The 21875-nt window shown below is 37.0% G+C and overlaps 1 protein-coding gene across 5 annotated transcripts in view; it reads left to right on the plus strand.

The window, feature by feature from the left end:
* ARFGEF1 (ARF guanine nucleotide exchange factor 1) overlaps positions 1 to 21875 on the plus strand; it is a gene marked incomplete at both ends in the record, with an annotated part of 145610 nt that overhangs the window by 18951 nt on the left and 104784 nt on the right. For all 5 annotated transcript variants that reach the window (XM_080694651.1, XM_080694654.1, XM_080694653.1 and 2 more), the window contains 4 exons: positions 12412 to 12442; positions 13343 to 13499; positions 15970 to 16116; positions 18281 to 18460. In XM_080694651.1, the coding sequence (XP_080550777.1) occupies positions 12412 to 12442; positions 13343 to 13499; positions 15970 to 16116; positions 18281 to 18460 (515 nt within the window). The remainder of the gene's footprint in view (positions 1 to 12411; positions 12443 to 13342; positions 13500 to 15969; positions 16117 to 18280; positions 18461 to 21875) is intronic.

Consider the following 21875-nt stretch of genomic DNA (forward strand, 5'->3'; position numbering starts at 1 on the left):
AATAAACTTAACAAAGCATGTATACTATACTGAAAAATGCTAATGAAAGGAATTATATAGAAAAAATATACCATGTTCATGGATAGAAAATTGAAAATAGTAAAGATATCAGTTCTTCCCAGCATGATCTACAAATTGTAAATCAAATTCCAGCAGGGTTTTCTGTACAAATTTTGTAATATACAAAAAAAGGGCAACATTGCTAGGATAAAATAATTTCAATTAAAAAAAAAATACCAACCAGGTATGGTGGTACAAACCTGTAATCCCAGTACTTGGGAAGCTGAGATAGGAGAATTGCAGGTTTGAAGACAGCCTCAGCAAGTAGTAACCCAAAGAAGTATAGCTGACTGATTAAAATTTTTACAGTGTAAAGGCAACTGGATTTCAAAGAAGTAATATTATAGTGTTGGAAGTAGACATTCACATGCAAGGAAAAAAAATAAAGAAAAAAATATACTGACCTAAAACTCCCACCTTACATAATAATTAACTCAAATGAATTAGATTTAAATGTAAAGTAAAAAAAAAAAAAAAAACAAAACTATAGAACTTTTAGGAGAAAACAGAGGAGATATACTCTACATGAGAAAAAGCAAGTTTGACTTTATCAAGATTAAAACCTTTTGTCCTGTTAAAGGGACTATTAGGAATATAATAAGGAGCTCGGTATGGTGGTGTACACCTGTGATCCCAGTACTTAGAATGCTGAGATAGGCAAATCACAGGTTCAAGGACAGCCTCAGCAACTTAGTGAGACCCTGTTTAAAAAATGGGACAAGGGTGCAGCTCCAAGGTAAAACACCCATGGATTGAACGATTAATAATAATAATAATAATAATAATAATAATAATAATAAAACATTTACTTCAAATATATAACATAATTTAGAAAACACAAGAGAAAGGTAAGAGTTATATTTCTTTACATTTTTACACTTGCCATTCTTTTCAATGTTTCAGAAATTCTTTAGATATTTTAGGGTGTGTCTGGTGATCACTTTTTAAATTTATCTTTCATCTGAGAGCTCGATTTTACCTTCATTCCTTCAAGTTTTTCACTGAGAAAACACACAGCTGCATAGCTCTTCTTTTAGCTCTTGAAAATTTGCCACTGCCCTCAAGTGTTGGTCACTGTAATGTTTTATGAGAAATCCACTGTCATTCTTAGTCATTGCTTCTCTATAGATATTTTTCTACCTGCTTTCAAGATTTTTTTTAGTTTAAGTTTTCTGAAATTTGATCATAATGTATCTTGGCATGTATTTCCTTAGATTTTATCGTTTTGTTTTGATTCAACCAGTTTCTTGAATCTGTAGATTTGTGTATAGTACCAGCATATTTTGTAGTAGCAGTTGGCAAAACCACTGTTGGTTATAAAGTCAGTCTTATAAATGTATGGCCAATGTTGTTTTAAAATAAGATAGAACAGAAAATGAGACTATATCTCATATCATATAAGAGTAAGAATTAAATATCTTCATAACATATATGTAAGTATATTCTGGGATTCAACATAAAACATTTTTTTCCTATGGTTTGTAGCTCATGGTAGCACAGAAGCAGGGATGTTGAAAGACTGTGGGGAATAGTGGGTGGCTGATGCTGGTTGTGGAGTATTTTACTTAGGAGGTGAACTTTGAGCTCCATATTTAGGGGAAAAGTCAGACTCTTCCAGGTCAACTCCAGATTATCCAGATTCTGAGGAGGTGGATAAAGGACTGTGCTATAGGGGAGGTAGTTTAGGAGACAACGCTATAAGTGCATTTTATTAAGCACCTTTTAGTCATCTTCTTTTCTTACCTTATTTTCATAACACATTAAAAGAACTTTCTATGTTTCTAGGAGTCATTTGTGGCTCTCATTTATCTTTCCCTTCCATTTGCCAAGAACTTGTTTCAAACTCCAATCTCCCTAAGCCTCTTTAACTCTTTTGTTTCAGTTATCTATGGCTGAATAATAAAGCATTCCAAGGCTTCTTGGTGTAGAGACATTTTATTATGCTCACAGATTCAGCCCGTTAGAAATTCAGATAGGATATGCTGCTCCACAATGTCTGGGATCTCAGTTGGGAAGACTCAAATAACTGTAGGAGATTTGAATGGTGGGAAACTAGAATTGGAGATTTCTTCACTACATGTTTGGTGCCTTTGCTCTAATGACCCGAAAGTGGGTCTCAGCTGGGAGTGTTGACTGAATGTGTGTGTGTGCATGGGTGCACAGGGTCGTACTGGGAGTCAAATTCAGGGGCATTCTACCTCTGAGCTACACCCCCAGTCCTTTGTTTTTTTCTTTAAGTTTTGGAACAGGGTCTTGCTAAGTTGCCAAAGGTCTCACTAAATTTGCTGAGGCTGGCCAGGAGCCTGTGATCCTTCCATCTTTCCTCCAAAGAACTGAGGCTGCAGGTATGCACCACCATGCCAAGTTGACTGAATCTCTTTTATGTGGCCTCCACATGGTTTGGGCTTCTCACATTGGGACCTCTAGATCCCAAGAGAAGTGTGTGGAGAGCCAGCATTCCAAGAGAATCAGTCAGGAGCTGCTGGACTTTTTCTGACCTAACCTTAGTGGTTGTCCACTATTATTTCCAGTGCATTGTATTGTTTAAAAACAAATCTTTTAAGGTTCACCTGTATTAAAGGGAGGGGAATTAGATTCTTTCAGTGGGGTTGTGGCAAAGTTACTCTGTAGAAGAGTATGTTTAGCAGGTAGTGGCCATTTTGACATACACCATCTCCCAGTCTTTTAAGTGGAACACTTTTAATTTAAAAATCATTTCAAAATTAGAAGTACTCCAAAATCCAAAACTTAGTGCTCCAAAAATTTTAGATTTCAGAGCATTCTCAATTATTTACATTTTCTATTAGAGATGCCCAACCAGTAAACGCTATGCAAATCGTCCAAAATGTGATAAACTATGAAATCTGAAAGGTTTCTGGTTCCAAGCATTTCAGATGAGGGATACTCAACCTGTATCTTGGCTTCTGCTGAATCGCCATTTGACTTACCCACTATGTATGTGTATATATGTATGACCAAAACCTACCTCTTCTTTTCTTTCTCTCCACCACTGGCACTATGAGAAAACTGCATTTTGTGTCTAAGTTAACGGTAGCTATATTGTCTATATTATTAATCAATCCAGATAACTTCTTGCTAAAACTTCCCCAACCCCATAAATGAGATTGTTCTATTCTTTGTCCATGCAGTTTGCAATTTACTCCATTTTTTTTTTTTTTTTTTTTTGTGGTGGTACTGGGGTTCCTGGAAACCCTTCTACCTCCGGGCTACACTCCCAGACCTATTTTATACTTTTTTATTTGGAAACAGGGTCTCACTAAGTTGCTGAGAGGCTCACTCAGTAGCTGAGACTTCCTTCAAACCTGTGCAATCCTCCTGTCTCAGCCACCTAAGCACTGGGATTACAAGCGTGCGCCACCATACCCGGCCCAGGTCACCATTTTTAATTATAATCTTGTATCATTTTTATATAGGATTATAGACTTGATAATCTGACAGCTGTGTACTCTTCCTAGACAGTGCTACATGCACAATTTGAGATGGATCACAGAAGCACTGAAGTTGAGTTCTTGCTGGACTTGGTGGCGCACACCTATAATCCCAGCACTTGGGCAGGTTCAAGACCAGCCTCAGCAATTTAGCAAGACCCTGTTTATCAAAATAAAAAAAATATAAAAGGAAGGGAATTGGGAGTGTAGCTCAAGGTAGAATATCCCTGGGTTCGATCCCCAGTACCACATACATTTAAAAAAAAAACAACTTTTATTTTATGGTCACATGTCATTCTTTGAACATGGTCTAAACCACTTGGGATTATTTAATTACCTTTCTAGAGAATTTTCCTCCTGTGAGGCTATTCTTTTTAAAGAAAGACAAGAAAGAAATGCAAATGATGAATTCCACATGTGTTTTGAAATACTAGCAGCTTTATGATAATTGATGCATAGACTCCCATGGTTAATGCTTTGAAGGAAACAACACTCACTGTGTAAATTCTAATGTGTTTATTTAAATGTATCCATTTGAAAGCTGGACGTAGTGGCACACACTTGTAATCGCAGCATTTGGGAGGCTGAAACCAGAGGATTGGGGTACTCTGGCAGCCTGAGCTTCTTAGGCCCTTTGCAACTCAGTAAGACCCTGTTTCAAAATTAAAAAATACGGCTGGGGGTGTGGCTCAGAGGTAGAATGCCCCCTGGGTTCCACCCCCAGTATTGAGAGAAGAAAAAAAATATCCATTTGACTGTGATTTCTTTCCTTAGATTATTAGTTTAGTTGGCATTGAGTACCTGCTCTTGGTCTGTAAACTACACTATCTAAAGTGATGTTGAATCTATGTATTGTGTTGAAATTTATATTTCTACTGTTAGTGGGGAAAGGTGCTGTTAATAGTGAAATAATATTATGAGAAGGAATATTTAATATTTTTAGGAAATCAGGTATAACTTGTATATACTCAGTTTTATTTTTAGTTTTTTTTGTGTGTGTGTGTGTGTGTTACTGGTCCTGGAACCTGGCAGCTTTTTACCTACAGACCACACTTTCAGACCTATTTTATACTTTATTTGGAAACAGGGCCTCACTAAGTTGCTGAGAGCCTCACTAAATAGTTGAGGCTGGCTTCAAACCTGTGTGATCCTCCTGTCTCAGCCTCCCAAGTACTGGGATTACAAGCATGCACCACCATGCTCAGCTTTTAGTTGTTGTTTATTTTATTTATTTTTATTTTTATTTTAGGGGAGTAAAAGGTTTATTGGAAGCAGCAGGGAATAAGGAAGATGGCTGAACACCCCAAAGTGGCGGTCGGAACTCTTGGGGTCCAGCAGCTGCCTTCAGGCCAATACTTGAGAGTAGCTCAAGCCGAATTGCCTTCAGTTGCAGGCTGCTTTCTTCCAGAGTCCACGCAATCTGCCAGAAGGGAATAGGGAAAAGTAGAACACCCCAAAGGGGCGGTCGGAACTCTGATGTCCAGTAGCTGCCTTCAGGTCACTACCAGAGTGTTTCCCGAGCCAAGTGCCATCAGTTGCAAACTACTTTCTCCCAGAGTCCACGTGATCTGCCAGAAAAGAGGTGCAGGTCACCCCTAGGGGCCCTGGTCAGCCTTGATGTCCAGCAGAGGCCTTCAGGTCACTACTCAAGAGTAGCCTGAGCCACGTGCCCTCAATTGCACTCTGCCTTCTCTCAGGGCTCACACGACCTGCGAGAGAGAGAACAGCTCCCCAAAAGGGGAGGGGGTCCCGAGAGGGAAAAGTTCCATTTTCTGGCCGACTAGGGGCCATTGCCCGTGTTGTTTTTTCTAATCATTTTTACTCATAAAATGAGTCCCTATGCCTTATCAACAGTGTTGATTTGGATTCAATTATTGAATGTACCTGAAAGGAATAAAACTTAGGTTCTTTTCAGTATATTTTAAAATTTGAGTCTGGTGTTGTTAGTGCATGCCTGGAATTCCAGTACTTGGGAGACTGAGACAGGAGGATTTCATGTTCGAGGCCAGGGTCAACAGCTTAATGAGGCCCTCAGCAACTTAGCAAGACACTGTTTCAAAATTAAAAAAAAAAAAAAAAGGCTGGAGCATACTTTCGAAGTAAAACATTTTAAAATTTATTTTTTTCATGCTAATTCACAATGGCCCATTTCTTCCAGTTTTAGCCTTTTTCTATATAATGCATTGTAGGGATAGGGAAATTAATGATCAGAAAGAAAATAACTGCTAAGAGATTTTCAAAACTCAGATTAAAAAAGAAAATTAAAGGCCATGGTTAAACACTTTTTAAAAAACAAGTATCCACTAGGTGTGGTGGCACATGCTTGTAATCCCAGCACTTGGGAGGCTGAGACAGGAGGATCGCAGTTTGAGGACAGCCTCAGCTACTTAGGCCCTTTGCAACTCAGTGAGACCCTGTTTCAAAATAAAGAATTAAAAATAGGGCTGGGGGTTTAGCTCGGAGGTAGAATGCCCCTGGGTTCCATCCCCAGGACACCCCCCCCACACACACACACACAAAGTATCCCTGAACAAATAAAGCATCTGATTTCTGTCTTATTGAAGCTCAAAATAATAACACATTATCACATCCAATATTATGTGTGTGCCATGTGTCATATTTTCAGAGCATTGTTGGAAATACTTAACTGGTTGTGGTGGTTGTGTTAGTCAGGTTTCTGTTACCATAACAAAGTACCTGAGACAATTGACTTAGAAGAAAAAGGATTTAATTTGGCTCACTTTCAAAGGTTATATTACCCACGATTGGTTGGCCCCATTGTTTTGGGCCTGTCGTAAGGCATCATCACATCATGACAGGAGCTCATGTAGAGTGAAACCACTCACCTCATGGGCTGAAAACAAAAGAGAGTGAGGAGAGGGGGCCAGGATACACTATCCCATTCAAAGGCATGTCTCTAAAGCCCTCTCACTAGACGCACATTCTAGAAGCTTCACCACTTTCCAGTATGTTTACCCTGGGGACCAGTCTTTTAACAGGGGCCTTTGGGGGTAGCATCTACACTGTAGCAGTAGTCAACCTTGTTTCTGAATTTAATGAGAAAATGTTTTACAATTATGTGATTTTTATTTTGAGTATGCTGTTTCTTAATTTGATGCTTAATATTTTTCTTATAACATTTTTCTGTAATAATTGACAGTTTATTTCTTGAGTTTAATGTTAAAAGCCAAACTATAGAAAACTGTTTCCAAGCTCTAGTTCACTCAAATGCGGAGAAAATTTTCTCAACGATTATGTTACTGGGCATTAAGCCGAAGAAAAGGAGAGTTAGTCAGGCGTAGTGGTGCACGCTTGTAATCTCAACATTTGGGAAGCTAAGACAGGAGGAGGATCACGGTTCACGGACAGCTTCAGCTACTTAGTGAAGCCCTGTGCAACTCGGTGAGACCCTTTTTCAAAATAAAGAAGTAAAATTAGGACTGGGGGTATCTCTTGGAGATAGAATGCCCCTGGGTTCCATCCCCAGCACTGGGGGGGAAAATTTGCTTTTAAGTGTAGGCTCTAAAGTTACTCTTAAGAAATCTTAAGATTTGCAGATATAACCTTAAGAAATGCAGATATAGTAAACAAAAGACTATCTTCTGAGAAAAGAAATACGAGCTTAAATGTTAAGATCTTATTTGTACATTGTGTTTGCCAGTGGTAAAGATATTTTTTCTTGTGTTGATGTTTAGATCTGTGCAGGTTATTGCTGCCGCCCTGGCCGTAGTTAAGGACTGTGTCTGCAAACATTTTTAAATACAAAATCTAGATGGGTGTGGTGACTCATTCCTGTAATCTCTGTATTTGGGAGGCTGAGACAGGAAGATCATAGGTTCAAAGCCAGCCTCAGCAATTTAGCAAGACTGTGTTTCAAAATAAATAAAAAAAGGCTGGGGGTATAGCTCAGAGATAGAACACCTTTGATTTCAATCCCTAGTACCAAAAAAAGCTGGCTTCCACTTTTTCTTTAATAACTGATTATGAAGCTTGTATATTAAAATCCTCTTGAGGTTGAGACAGGCTTATAATTTCAGTACTTTGGGAGGCTGAGCCAGGAGAATCACAGGTTTAAAGGCAGCCTCAGCAACTTAGTGAGGCACTCAGTAACCTAGTGAGATGCTGTTTCCAGACTAAACAATAAAGTGCTGGGGTATGGCTCAGAGAAGTACCTGGTTGAATCTTCATCAGCACACACACACACACACACACACACACACACACACACACCCCTACCTTCCCTTGAAAATTTGTGTTAAGGCACTCATGTAGGACTTTACTCTCAGAGCTTCTGAATCAGTAGGTTTGGTGGAGGGCCTAAAGCTTTGCATTTCTAGCAGGGCATGGTGGTGCACACCTGTAATCTTAGTACTTGGAAGGCTGAGACAAGAGGATCATAGGTTCCAGGCCAGGCCCTGCAACTTAGAACCTCATTGACTTAGTGAGACCGTGTTTTAAAATAAAAGGGGTTGTACCAAACAAAATAATAAACCAGAAAATTAGTTTCTGACAAACTCTCAGATGATGTTCATGCTACTGGTCCTGGGATCACGCTTTGAGAAACACTGCTTTATAATAAACCTATCTTGACAATTGTAGAATGACATGGTTTAGCACTTGCACCTGTTAATAGGAGTTTGCTTTCAGAATGTGATGGTGCATGCCTGCAACCTCAGTACCTGAGAGGCTGAGGCATGAGGATTACAGGTTTGAGAACAGCCTCAGCAACTTAGTTGAGATCCTTAGCAACCTAGTGAGACCCTTTTTCAAAATAAAAAATGAAGTAGGTCTGGAGTACAGCTCAGAGGTAGAATGCCTCTGGGTACAAAAAATAAAAATAGAGTTTGCTTAAATATAACACAAAGTAGTGGGTTCTGCATTAGTTTAAGACTATAGAAACTAGCTTCAGAATCACTGCTTACTTGCTTTGTCCATATAGAATCAGTCATCATTTAATCTGATCCTTATCTACAAAATGAGGAATTGTCCTGTAAAAATAAAATTTGGTCATTATAGAAAAGTATTTTGTTGCACACAAATGTATAACAGTATTGCATATTCTTTTACAATTCCAGCTTGTTTAAAATATTATTTATAAATTGCTTTCAGTGTTTTTATAAAAATTGCTCTACCTTCCCTCCATTGCCTCTTCTTCTACTGTTGCTTACGTTTTTGTGCTTAGTGTCTTTCGGTTTAAGTGCCTTTGAATTTCTTTGGAAGGAAATATATTAAGATGAATACTGGGAGTCTTAGACTAGAAATATAGGCATATTGCAAGACCGTAGGATAAGCATTAAGCTAAAAACAGGTAAGCTGTCTATAGTCAGTGGGATAGATTGTGATTGTTCTGTGACCTTTATAATTTTTTTGTCTAAATATTAAAAGCTCTTACTGTGAGTTATAAATGTGTAAGGAAATGAAAAATACTAAAGCTCATATTTAATACACTGTGACACACTGAGAGTTAAAGTATTGTCTTTCTTTGTAAGGATGTTATCAAGAGTAGTTTGAACAGTGCTTGCTTCCTTGCCACGGTGTGGGGGGGGGTATGAATGAATGAATATCCCTGAGGGAGTGGGGAAAAAGAAAATTATGGTGCCATCTGAATTAGCAGAGAAACATTATATTCAACTTACTAGTGATGGTTGTTTTTTAGTAGAGTATTTAGACCTGGGCATTTAAAAACTAATAAAGTCATATAGTAAAATGATTTGTAGTGTGATCCTTTGAATCATTTTAAGGGTCAGCACAGTTTATCTGCAAATAGATTTTCAGGCCAACAGGAAAAATTGGAAGACATTACATAGGTACTTATATAACACAAGATGAAACAGACTTTTAAAGTTTTTTTTATTGATGAAGTTAAAAATAATGATAATTGGTGTGATTTTTATAATCCTAGTCTTCTAATGAGAAGAGAATTCTTTTAGAGGGGATTACATTTCTCTTCACTGGGGTCCAAAGTTAGTTTTTTATATAATTGAGTTGATTGCACATGTTTAATTATAAAAGCCGCTGTTAAATTCATGGGCCATAGAAAAACTGGTGTGGGCTCTTGGCAAGTCATGTTTCAGAATATAAGGGACCTTTGCAATCATCTAACAGTGACATGAGGGTTGTTTCTCATCATCACACAGCCATTTAGCAACAAATGGTATCTAAACACAGCGCTCTTTATGTTTTACTTCCTCTGATGTCCGTCCTTAGTGTAAAACTTACTTAACCAGCATACTTTACTCCCTGATCATTTTATAAATGGGAATTTGCTTTATTAGAAAACTGCTGTCAAAATAATTTTTCTACTGTACTTGGTTTTTCATGGTAGCTTATCATCAAGTAATAATGATACCAATTTTAAATGAAAAGTGCTATTTTAAAATTATTTTACAAGATTTATGGCATTTGTATGGCATACATTTTTTATTTGTACACATGTGCTTGTAATTATTTGAACTAGTGATTGTGCAATTTTAGTAGCTAATATGCAAATCTTTATTATGTGGACCTTTGTTAAATAATAATTTATATAGCTGCAGATATTTTTACACTACCCCTCTTCTACCACTGAAAAGGGTTTTGTTCATGGAGAACTAGATTGAAATATTGAATATCTGGTTACACACAGTAGGTATTGAATAAATTATATATATTTTATGAATAATTTTATAGCAAGGTGATTTGACAGAGTTATTTCAAGAGAGTTTAATATAGTTTCTGGTACATGGGAAGTAATAAATGCTATTTTAAATGATTATTAGGTGTATAGGCCAGTACTTGCTTAGAATGTCCATATTTTGCTTAGTACTCTTATCTTAGATGTCCTATGTGATGGAGTAGTTTTATTAACCAAGATCTGCTCTTTGATTATCTAGTATTGAAATCTGTTGAAAGCCAATTAGCCACATATCCAAGCCATATAGCCCTTGAACAAGTTACTTCGGCTTGCTATTGCAATTTCCTAATCTTTAAAATGAAGAGAACTGGGTGTGGTGACACATATCTGTAATCCTACTACTTAGGAAGTGTAGACAAGAGGATCTCGGGTTGGAGGCCAGGGTTGGAGGCCAACCTCGGCAATTTAGTGAAACCCTGGTTCAAAAACTTAAAAATAGGGCTGGAGGAGTAGCTCAGAGGTAGAGCGCTCCTGGGTTCAATCCCTAATAACCTCCTACCCCAGTACAAAGAAGATATGATAACTCTGGGTGTGGTAGCACATACCTGTAATTCTTGTGTTTGGGAGATGAGACAGGAGGATTATAGGTTCAAGACCAGCCTCAGCATCTTAGTGGGTCAGGCATGGTGCCGCACACTTGTAATCCCAGTGCTTGGGAGGCTGAGACAGGAAGATCACACAGGTTTGAAGCCAGCCTCAGCTACTTAGTGAGGCTCTCAGCAACTTAGTGAGACCCTGTTTCCAAATAAAGTATAAAATAGGTCTGAGAATGTAGCCCAGAGGTATAAGGCTCCTGGGTTCCACCCTCAGTAACACACACACACACACACACACACACACACACACACACACGCACAAAAGTAATATGGGGAGCCAGGCATGGTGGGGTACATTTATAATCCCAGTACTGAGACAGGATGATTGCAGGTTTGAAGACAGCCTTAGCAAGTAGTGAGACTCTGTCTCCAAATAAAAATAGGGCTGGAGGTGTGGCTTGGAGGTAGAATGCCCCTGAATTCCATCCCCAGTACCAAATACATAAATAATAAAGGACTTGGGCTATAACTCAGAGGTAGAATGACCCTGGGTTCAGTCTCAAGAGTACAAGCACACACATACACACCAATCATGGGGTTGTAAGACCATATATCTTAGTACCTTCAAAGTGGTTTGGTCCATGTAAAATTAGTACCTGTCAAATGTAACAGAGTTTGGCGCTTGTTATATTTGAATGCTTTTCTTCTGAATTTCAAATAGATTTACTCAACCAGAGTCCCCAATATATCAGTTAAGCTTAAGGTCTTCTGTTACAAGTAGAATTTATCTAATTTAGCTCATCCTTTATATCATCATTAGTGTAAGGGCAAATTCCCCATTAAATTGGACCAGCATATTTTATTGTAAACATTATATATATATATAAGCACATTCAGGACGTTAGAGTTTTGGCCTGATAATCTCTCTGAGATGCACAAGAGTGTTTTTCTTTCTCACCCAACATACACTTCATATTTTGTGACTTTGGTATAACATATATAGGGGGCTGGTGTTGTAGCTCAGTGGTAAAGTGTTTGCCTACCATGTATAATGTCCTGAGTTCAATCCCTAGCACCACAACAGACAACAGTATAGCATACATATCTTGTGTTCTTAATACTTCTGTTTAGTAGTTGGTCTACAAAAAGGGAAATGCTCTGAGAGAAGGGAATGCTTTGGGCATTCAAAATATATGGTTGCTACCGGGCGTGGTGGTGCATGCTTGTAATCCCCGCACTTGGGCCAGCCATGCTGGCTTAAGAGATCCTGTTTCCAAATTAAAAAAACTATAAAAATAGGTCTGGGAGTGTAGCCCGGAGGTAGAAGGGTTTCCAGGAACCCCAGTACACCCCCCAAAAAATTATATATATGTATGTGTGTGTGTGTGTGTGTGTGTGTGTGTGTGTGTATATGTATGTGTGCGTGTATATATATATATATATATATATATATATATATATATATGGTTGCTAATGTATGTTAATGTACATTCTTTGTATAGGTTTATACTATTTGTATAAAATTAATGTTTTAGTTGAAACAATTTTAGCAATAAATTTTCTTTTAAATTTGTATCTCTCCCAACTTTTGTAGAAGTTCCAATAAGTTTGTAAAGCCTAAAATCAAATTATTTAATGGCTTTTCTCTTACCAAGTTTTCTAATGTATGCTTCTCTTTTTTCCCCTCTGCCAGAGGAAATAAAAGCTGAAACTGAAAAACAGAGGTTTGTGCAATTTTTTTTTCATTTAGTAGAAATAATTTAACACTTAATAATTTTGGCCAAAATAATAGCACACATAATATTTTTAGAATGATTTGTTTTCTGTATGTGATCTTTATATAGTAAAATTTATAACAAAGTGGCTTTTAAGAAATATATTTGTGAGTATACTTTAAAATGATTTCATACAAGTAATTATAGAAGGTATTTCTGAAATACTATGCAATATACTTTAAAGTGATTCGTATTTAGAAAAATTAGTAGGTTTCTTTTTATAGTATTTGCTTCTTTAGAACAGAATTAACTTGGCTGGGTGTGGTGGCGCACACTGGTAATCCCACGCTTGGGAGGCGGAGACAGGAGGATTGTGCAGGTTTGAAGCCAGCCATGCTGGCTTAAGAGACCCTGTTTCCAAATAAAAAAAAATATATAAAAATAGGTCTGGGAGTGTAGCCTGGAGGTAAAAGGGTTTCCAGGAATACCAGTACCACCAAAAACAAAACAAAACAAAAAACAAAAAAACAAAACAAACAAAAACAAAAAACAGAATTAACTCAAAAGTTCAGTTTAACTTAAGGACAGGTAGAAAGCCCATTGCTTTTTAAGGTTTTATTACATCAGAATAATAAATATTCTGGTGGCAATTAAATAATTTGTGTACTAGATCTTTATATACTTTGAAAAATATTAGGTAAGAATCATATGTCTTGTTCTTGGTTACAGCTCTAGCCACTAACTTTGACTTTGTGGCAAATCATTTAACTTTTCTAGCTTTGGTTTCCTCATGACATGGAAAGATAGAGAACTAATTTAGTAAGATTGCTTTTAGAACTATGTTTCTGTGTGAGTTTATAATCAATACGATCAACATGATGTTCTAATTAGACTCTTGTCTTTGTTCAGTCCTCCTCACGGAGAAGCAAAAGCTGGATCAAGCACCCTTCCACCAGTGAAATCAAAGACAAATTTTATTGAAGCAGACAAGTATTTCTTGCCCTTTGAATTGGCATGCCAGTCCAAATGTCCCCGCATAGTTAGTACATCTCTTGATTGTTTACAGGTATGTATAAAATAGCATCTAAAAACTGTCTATTTTAGCCGGGCATAGTGACATACATCTATAATTGGGAGTCTGAGACAGGAAGATTGCAGGTTTAATGCCAGTATGCCGCAACTTAGCAAGATCCTATTTCAGAATAAAAAATAAGGTAGGGCTGAGGGTATAGCTCAGTGGCAGAATGCTCCTGGGTTCCCCAGGATCCCCCACACACACTGTCTATTTTTTTTTTTTTTTTTTTTGGTGGTACTGGGGTTCCTGGAAGCCCTTCTTCCTCCGGGCTACACTCCCAGACCTATTTTTTATTTTTGAAACAGGGTCTCTTACGCCAGCGCGGCTGGCTTCGAACCTGCGCGATCCTCCTGTCTCCGCCTCCCAAGCGCGGGGATTACAAGCGTGCGCCACCACGCCCGGCCACACACTGTCTATTTTGAATGTGTTTCTAAAACACTAGTCATAGTTGATGATTCAGATATTTACACAAAAGTCTTAAATTCTTTTTTGAGGTAAGAAACCAAATATTTGCTTATATTTAATATTGTGATAATTATTGCAAAAAGATATTTCTAGTTTAATGGTAACAAAAATCATTAGTGAAGCAGAGTCTTTACGAAAGGTTATTAATAACAAAAGTGTTGTTCTCTTTTCATCAGTGAAATGCAAGAACTGTAATACTTAAAATCTACTACTATTTTGTATACACCATTACTTGGAAATGATTTTATAAATTCTTGCTTTATAAAGCAATAGGATATATCCATAGCTTAGCATTTCACTGCTAGACCTTAGCTATGGCATTCATTTATTTAGAAAACTGCCTAAATACTTGTTTTATACATGTATACACACACACATACATACACAGAAGAAATCCTCAGAAGCTAAACAGGGTGGTACATGCCTATAATCCCAGTACATGGAAGGCTGAAACAGAGACCAGCCTCAGAAATTTAGTAAGACCCTCAGCAACTTAGTGAGACACTGTTTCAAAATAAAAAGCCATGGGCAGTGGCGCAAGTTTGTAATCCCAGGATTCGGGAGGTTGAGACCATAGGATCTTAGTTCGAGGACAGCCTCGGCTACTTAGTGAAACCCTCTGCAACTTAGTGAGACTCTGTTTCAAAATAAAGAATAATAGCCGGGCGTGGTGGCGCACGCTTGTAATCCCCACACTTGGGAGGCGGAGACAGGAGGATCACGCAGATTCGAAGCCAGCCGTGCTGGCTTAAGAGACCCTGTTTCCAAAAATAAAAAAGTATAAGATAGGCTGGGAGTGTACCCCAGAGGTATAAGGTCTTCCAGGAACCCCAGTACACCAAACAAACAAACAAAAAAAACAAAATAAAGAATAATAATAAAAAAAGTAGGGCAGGGGGTATAGTTCAAAGGTCGTATGCCCCTGGGTTCCATCCCCAGACCCGCAAAAACATATAAATAAATAAAAAGTAAAAGGGTTGGGGGTGCATCTTGTAGGTAAAATGCCCCTGGGTTCAGTCTCCAGTACCAAAAAAAGAGAGAGGAAATGGTGGGGGGATCATTATGGGAGGAAGAATTGATCTTGAGATAATTTGTAAAACAAAACTCCAGATAGATGGGTACTTCTCTTTTTAGATGTTTGTACTGTTTAGGGGTTATAGGACTTCAATTCAGTGGCTAGGAAGGGGATATATAATTTGTTGTTAAGGTAGGTTAAAGATTTCTGACCTTGTTTTCCCTGGAAAATGATAACATCTAATGCCTTTCTTCCAGGCCATAATAGTGATGATAAATGAACAAATCTGTGATTTATTGCAGTCAGTATATGGAAACTAGGTCTGCTGCAAATTGATAAGATCCAATTTGAAAAGAGATTTTGTTTTCATTTAAGTTTTAAGTGAGCTGGGCATGGTGGTGCATGATTGTAATCCTAGTGCTTGGGAGGCTGAGACAGGAGGATCGCACAGGTTTGAAGGAAGTCTCAGCTACTGAGTGAGCCTCTCAGCAACTTAGTGAGACCCTGTTTCCAAATAAAGTATATTTAAAAAAAAAAATAGATCTGGGAGTTAGCCCAGAGGTAGGAAAGCCTCTGGGTTCCACCCCCAGTACCACACACACAAAAAAGTAAAAAAAAAATAAAAGTTTTAAGTGTGTTTGTTTTCCATAAAAGCAGTGTTAGTAAAACCTTGTTTAGCTAGATAGCAGTAAGCAATTCTAGATCATCAGAGACAGATTCTTAAGGCCTAGCACTTTCAAAGTATTGCCTAACGGTTTTATTGTGGTCACTGGTCTATTTGTGATTATTATAATTATAAATGACTTTTTTCTATTTGTAACTAGGAAACAACAGAAAAAGTTGATATAGCCTTTGGCTTTGATTATACCTCAGTTTTTTTTTTTAAAAGACTCATGTTCATTCATATATTTTAATTTATATGTGATTACTATGTATATATTAGTTGGCTTAATAAGGATCTTTATTTTCTTTCTGTTTCAGAAACTTATTGCTTATGGACACTTGACTGGGAATGCTCCAGATAGTACCACTCCAGGCAAAAAATTGATTGATAGAATTATCGAAACAATATGTGGCTGCTTCCAAGGTCCTCAAACAGATGAAGGAGTTCAGTTGCAGATAATAAAGGTAATTAGTTAATAAAATGAATTTGATATTCCTAATCAAGACTTTTTAATATTGGGACATTTTCACCTTGAAAATGTTAGGAAAGTTCTCTTTATGTGCATTCCATGTATGGTAGAGGTCATTCTGGTGTCTTTAATGTTAGGAAAGTTCCTTTTATATGCATTCCATGTATGATAGAGGTCATTCGGGTATTTTTTTAGACATTATATCCAGAGATTTTGTTATTTAATGCCAAGAGTTCACTAGAAGATTACATTCCTGTATCTCTTTTTTAAAAATATCCCAATTTAGGCCTGGATCCCTAGAGTCTCCCAGAGTTTTTCTGTTTCTGAATAAAAAATAGGGCTGGAGTGTAGCTCAGAGGTAGAATGCCTCTGGGTTCTATTCCCAGTACCACCAAATAAATAGTAAATAAATAACATCTGCAACAACAGCACATTTATTGAATCATATACATTCTATCCTTTAAGCTTTAGGGTAGTTCTTAAATCTCTGTCCTCACTAATTTCCTCTATGCTATTGGACTCCCTCATAGCCTGTCCTTCAATCCATGGATCACCATGTAAACTACCTCTCCACCAGCTTTCACGATTACCTTGCATTTATCCATTCACTGAACGTGCTCAGTCAGCAAAACCCTTTTCTGGGTTCATAGTATTGTCAGCCTTGGTGGTGGAACTCTTTAGAAAAAACTCATCATGATTTCAGTCTTACAAATATGGAGTTGCTAACATTACTGCTGTGGAAGTGCAGTATGTTTATATGGTAGTGAAATGTTCATTTATTATAGTACTTATGAAATTTGTTTATATGTATAAAATGTTCTCTATATGAATATAGCCTCTTCTGAGCTTTTCTATTTTATGGCTTAATTTGCTGCCTCTGCTGCACAAAAATGATGTAAAATTGTTTGCACTTTTGAAATTCTAAATTAACCTAATACATGAAAATTTACATGAAGTTGTTCGTTCACCTTATTGGAAGAATCACCTTAGGATTATTTTTAATGCTTTATTTAAAAAAATTTATAGTTGGGCATAGTGGTGCACGCTTGTTATCCCAGCATTTGGGAGGCTGAGAGAGGAAGATCACGGTTTGTGGACAGCCTCAGCTACTTAGTGAGGCCTTCTGCAACTCAGTGAGACCCTGTTTCAAAATAAAGAATAACAAATAGGGATGGAGTATAGCTCAGAGGTAGAATGCTCCTGGGTTCTATTCCCAGTACCGCCAAATAAATAATAAATAAATAAATAACATCTGCAACAAGAGCACATTTATTGAATCCAGTCAATAAAGATTTTAGAAAAATTTGGAGATGAATAAGACAGAATTGATTCTCCATAGTCAACAGTCTATGTTCTACTGTGACAGAGTTTATGCTTATTTATTTATTTATTTATTTATTTATTTATTTATTTATTTATTTATTGTGGTACTGGGGATGGAACCCAGGAGCATTGTACCTCTGAGCTACACCCCAGCCCTATTTTTGTCTTTTTATTTATTTAATCAATTTATTTATTTATTTATTTATTTTTGGTATATTGGGGTTCCTGGAAACCCTTCTACCTCCGGGTTATACTCCTAGACACCTATTTTTTATATTTTTATTTGGAAACGGTCTCTTAAGCCAGTGAGGCTGGCTTCGAACCTGCACGATCCTCCTGTCTCCACCTCCCAAGCATGAGGATTACAAGCGTGCACCATGACGCCAGGCATCTTTTTATTTTTTTGAAACACAGTCTCACTGAGTTGCAAAGCGCCTCGCTAAGTAGCTGAGGATGTCTGCAAAACATGATCCTCTGGTCTCTGCCTCCCGAATACTGGGATTACAAGCCTGCGCCAGCACACCCAGCTTGCATTTTATTTAACTAAATAAATTAATATAATACTTATATTAATGAAACCTAGTTTGAAACATATTAGTTAAATGATTTTCGAGTGTTCTGGGGTTGGGAGAATCATGTGGAAAGTACAGCCAGAATGAGGAAATTATCAAATTTTAAGAGTTGGTAACATTCATAGCAGGTAAAAATTCTGTATCCATTACATGAAAATGGCAATTGTTTCTGAAAGTTTTAATTCTAATATGAAAATACTCTTTTTTTTTTTTTTTTGGCTGAAACTCTGATGCAGAAAATTGCTTTAACCTTTTCTTTTTTAGGCTTTACTCACTGCAGTAACATCACAACACATAGAAATCCATGAAGGAACTGTACTGCAAGCTGTGAGAACATGTTACAATATCTATTTAGCAAGCAAAAATCTCATCAATCAGACAACAGCCAAAGCTACTCTTACTCAGATGTTAAATGTTATCTTTGCACGCATGGAAAACCAGGCAGTAAGTATTTAAAAAAGAGATTCTGTAGAACACCACAGGTATCAAATATAGAAAGGAGCTTACAGTATTATAGTGAAATCTTTGTGCCTTAAGAAAAACGTGTCTTTCATTTACATTTTTCCTTATTGGCAATTTGTTATATTGTTTAGTTTTGTTTTGAGGTTCACTGACTTGTTTGACTTCAGACAGTATGTCTAGTAGTTCACAATAGAATGGTGAAAAATACTGATTACCATCTTCCTCATGGAAGTGGATATAAATTGAAATTTTTACAGAACCCAAGCTTAGTAGAGTATAATGTAGAAATAAAAATACCTAACTTGATCTATTCTCCTATAAAGTTACTCATTAAGCCTTAATAAAAGTGCCTTTCTATATTTTTGCTTATGATCCTCTTTATACTTAAAACTACTTCAGGTTGGTGGGTAAGAGGCTAACAACTAAATAATCATTTGGACTTTTTGTTTGTTTTATTGCTTATGACTAATTTAAAGTGACTTTAAATTTAGAGGAAAGTTGCACAATTATAACAGAGAGATTCTTTTAGCCCTTCACCCTACTTTCCTTATGTCAACATCTTACCTAACCATAATTATCAAAATAAGGATTAATACTGTTACAATACTAATAATTAAGCCACAGACTACTTGAATTTCATGTTTTCCCACCAATGTCCTTTCTCTCTCAGGGTCTGATCTAGGATCCCACACTGCATCTAGTGTGCATTTAGTTGTTACATCTTAGTCCTCTCCAGCCTGCCATAGTTCTCTGCTTTCCATGAGTTCTCACCCTTTCTCTTTCTTTCATGATCTTGCTGTCTTTGAAGGATATTAATTAGCAGTTCTAAAAGTAACATGTAATAGGATTGAACAATTAATATGATATAAAAAAGTAAAGCCAGATTTCTCACTTCTTAGTAAACTTGCTGCTTTAATAAGGAGCTCTTGCTCTTTCAATTAAAGAATAGTATTTAGAAATCAAAATCTGAGTGCTACATGTGTTCCTTTTCTCTAGGGTGTTATTGCTTCTAGGCCCTCTCAGCAGATAGAGGTAGAAAGCATATATCTGTATTCTATGCCCTCCCTTACCCGATCTCCACACCTGTATGTAACTTTCTGTCTTACATAGTAAAAAAAACCTGTTTATACAGGGATTTTTTTTTTTTTTTTTTTTTTTTTTGGTGGTACTGGGGGTATTACCCAGGGGTTTCCTACCTCCGGGCTATATACTCCCAGACCTATTTTATATTTTATTTGAAAACAGGGTCTCACTAACTTGCTGAGAGCCTCACTAAGTAATAGCTGAGGCTGGCTTCAAACCTGTGTGATCCTCCTGTCTCAGCCTCTCTAGCGCAGGGATTACAAGCATGCGCCACCACGCCCGGCTATACTGATTTTTTTAGTGCAACACCACAGAGTTCATTTCAGCCATCTCCTTTAATTTATTTGTGAAATTTTCTCTAAATAGTGAGAAATCTGGCTTTACTCTTTTACACCATATTAATTGTTCAGTCCTAGTACGTGTTAGTTTTAGAACAACCTTTCCACTGTGAGCAGCAACTTTACTAAGTAGATTAGAGTATTTATATTTGGTTCTTTTTGTCTTTCACCTTATATTATCTATTCAAAATCTTTTCTGAAGTTACTTAGGTTAGTTCCTTTCTTTCCCCCACATAATTCAAAGGGGTAATGTCATCCTTTGTTAATACATTTGGGTTTGTTACTTTTTTTTCCTCAGTCTCCTCACATTTTGGTTGATTTTAATTATTTTAGGGATATGTAAAACATTACTGTGACTGACTTAAGAATTAGAGCTATCACAAAGATATATTCAGAGAAGTACCATTTCCTCCTAACTTATACCACCCCATTCTTCTTTCTCTTTCTATCCCTTGAATGTAGCTAATCTCTTTAGTTTTTAATTTATTCCTTCAGCATTTCTTTATGTCACCTACTTCCTTACATAAAAGGTAGCATGCATACTATTTTATCCATTGCAAGATTATTGATACCAAGTTATTATAATTGTTAACAAATTTTTCCAAATTTTAGTTGTTTTAAACAACAAACAGTTTGTTTCTGAGGGTCCAGAATCTGTAAGTATCTTAAATTGAATGTTCTAGCTTGGGTTTCACATGAGGTTGCAGTTAGCTATATGGGTCAGAATGTTAGCTAGGGCTGAAGTCATTTAAAGACTATCTGTTGGATAGAGGCCTGAGTTCTTTACATTGTGTGTCTCAAAGGGCAGCTCCTGACATTGCAGCTGATTTGCCTAGAGTAAATGATCCAAGAAAGAAGAGAGTGATAAGACAGAAGGTGCAATGCCTACTTTATAATCACAAATAGTCACAAAGACTGTGCCCAGTACAATGTGGGAAGGGACTGCAGAAGGGAGTGAAAATCAAGTAGATCAGGAAGCCACCAGGTGGTCATCATAAATGCAGGGTACCATACTTACTATAGGTATTCTTTTGTACTTGCTTTTTTTTTTTTTTTCACCTAGCAGTGTGTCCTAGGTCCTAGAAAGCATATTCCATGTCAGTCCTTAGAAATTGTCCTTAATTTTTTTTTTTACAAATGTACAGAAAACACCATAATCTATAATCTATTCTATCACTTTCCTGTGTATTGACCTTAGTTATTTCTAGCATTTTGTGACCACAAACAATGATTTTGCTGATTTTCTCTCTTTTTTTTTTTTTTATGGTGGTGGTACTGAGGTTCCTGAAAGCCTTTCTACCTCCGGGTTACACTCCTAGACCTATTTTATATTTTTATTTGGAAACAGGGTCTCTTAAGCCAGCAAGGCTGGCTTCGAACCTGCACGATCCTCCTGTCTCTGCCTCCCAAGCGCAGGGATTACAAGCGTGCGCCACCATGCCTGGTGCGATTTTGTTGCTTTTTTAATGATGTAAATAATTTTATTATTTTAGTGACAGGAATGTTTTACTGACTTGATTTGTTGAACAAGTTTCAATTGAAATTTTGGTATGTTCCTGATACTGTGTTAGACTTCGCTTCTATAGTGATGAGCAAAGCTGATTTGACTTCTATCTTTAAAGATCTTATAAACTGGAGCAAAGAAAGGGAGAATGAACACTATATGACTGAATTGTTGTAAAGGCGTGTTTATTTTTCATGTCATGGGAGATATTTAGCTTTAGGCTCTGGATAGTTACAAAAAGTGGGGAAGAGATAGAGTGAAAATAAGGGGAAACGGTGACCAAACGATTTAACAACTATATTTCCTAAAATCTAAGCTACAGGTCTAATTCATTTATAAATACAACTGGTAATCTTACACTTCCGCCTACCCTCCAAAATAAATTTCTTGACAGAACAAGTTTCCCCAATCTTTATTATAAAAAGCTAGTTCTAAAATTAAAGGAGAGCCAGGTGTGGTGGCGCACGCTTGT

This window comes from Muscardinus avellanarius (assembly GCF_963383645.1).
Source record: "Muscardinus avellanarius genome assembly, chromosome: 4".
Classification (NCBI taxonomy): Eukaryota; Metazoa; Chordata; class Mammalia; order Rodentia; family Gliridae; genus Muscardinus; species Muscardinus avellanarius.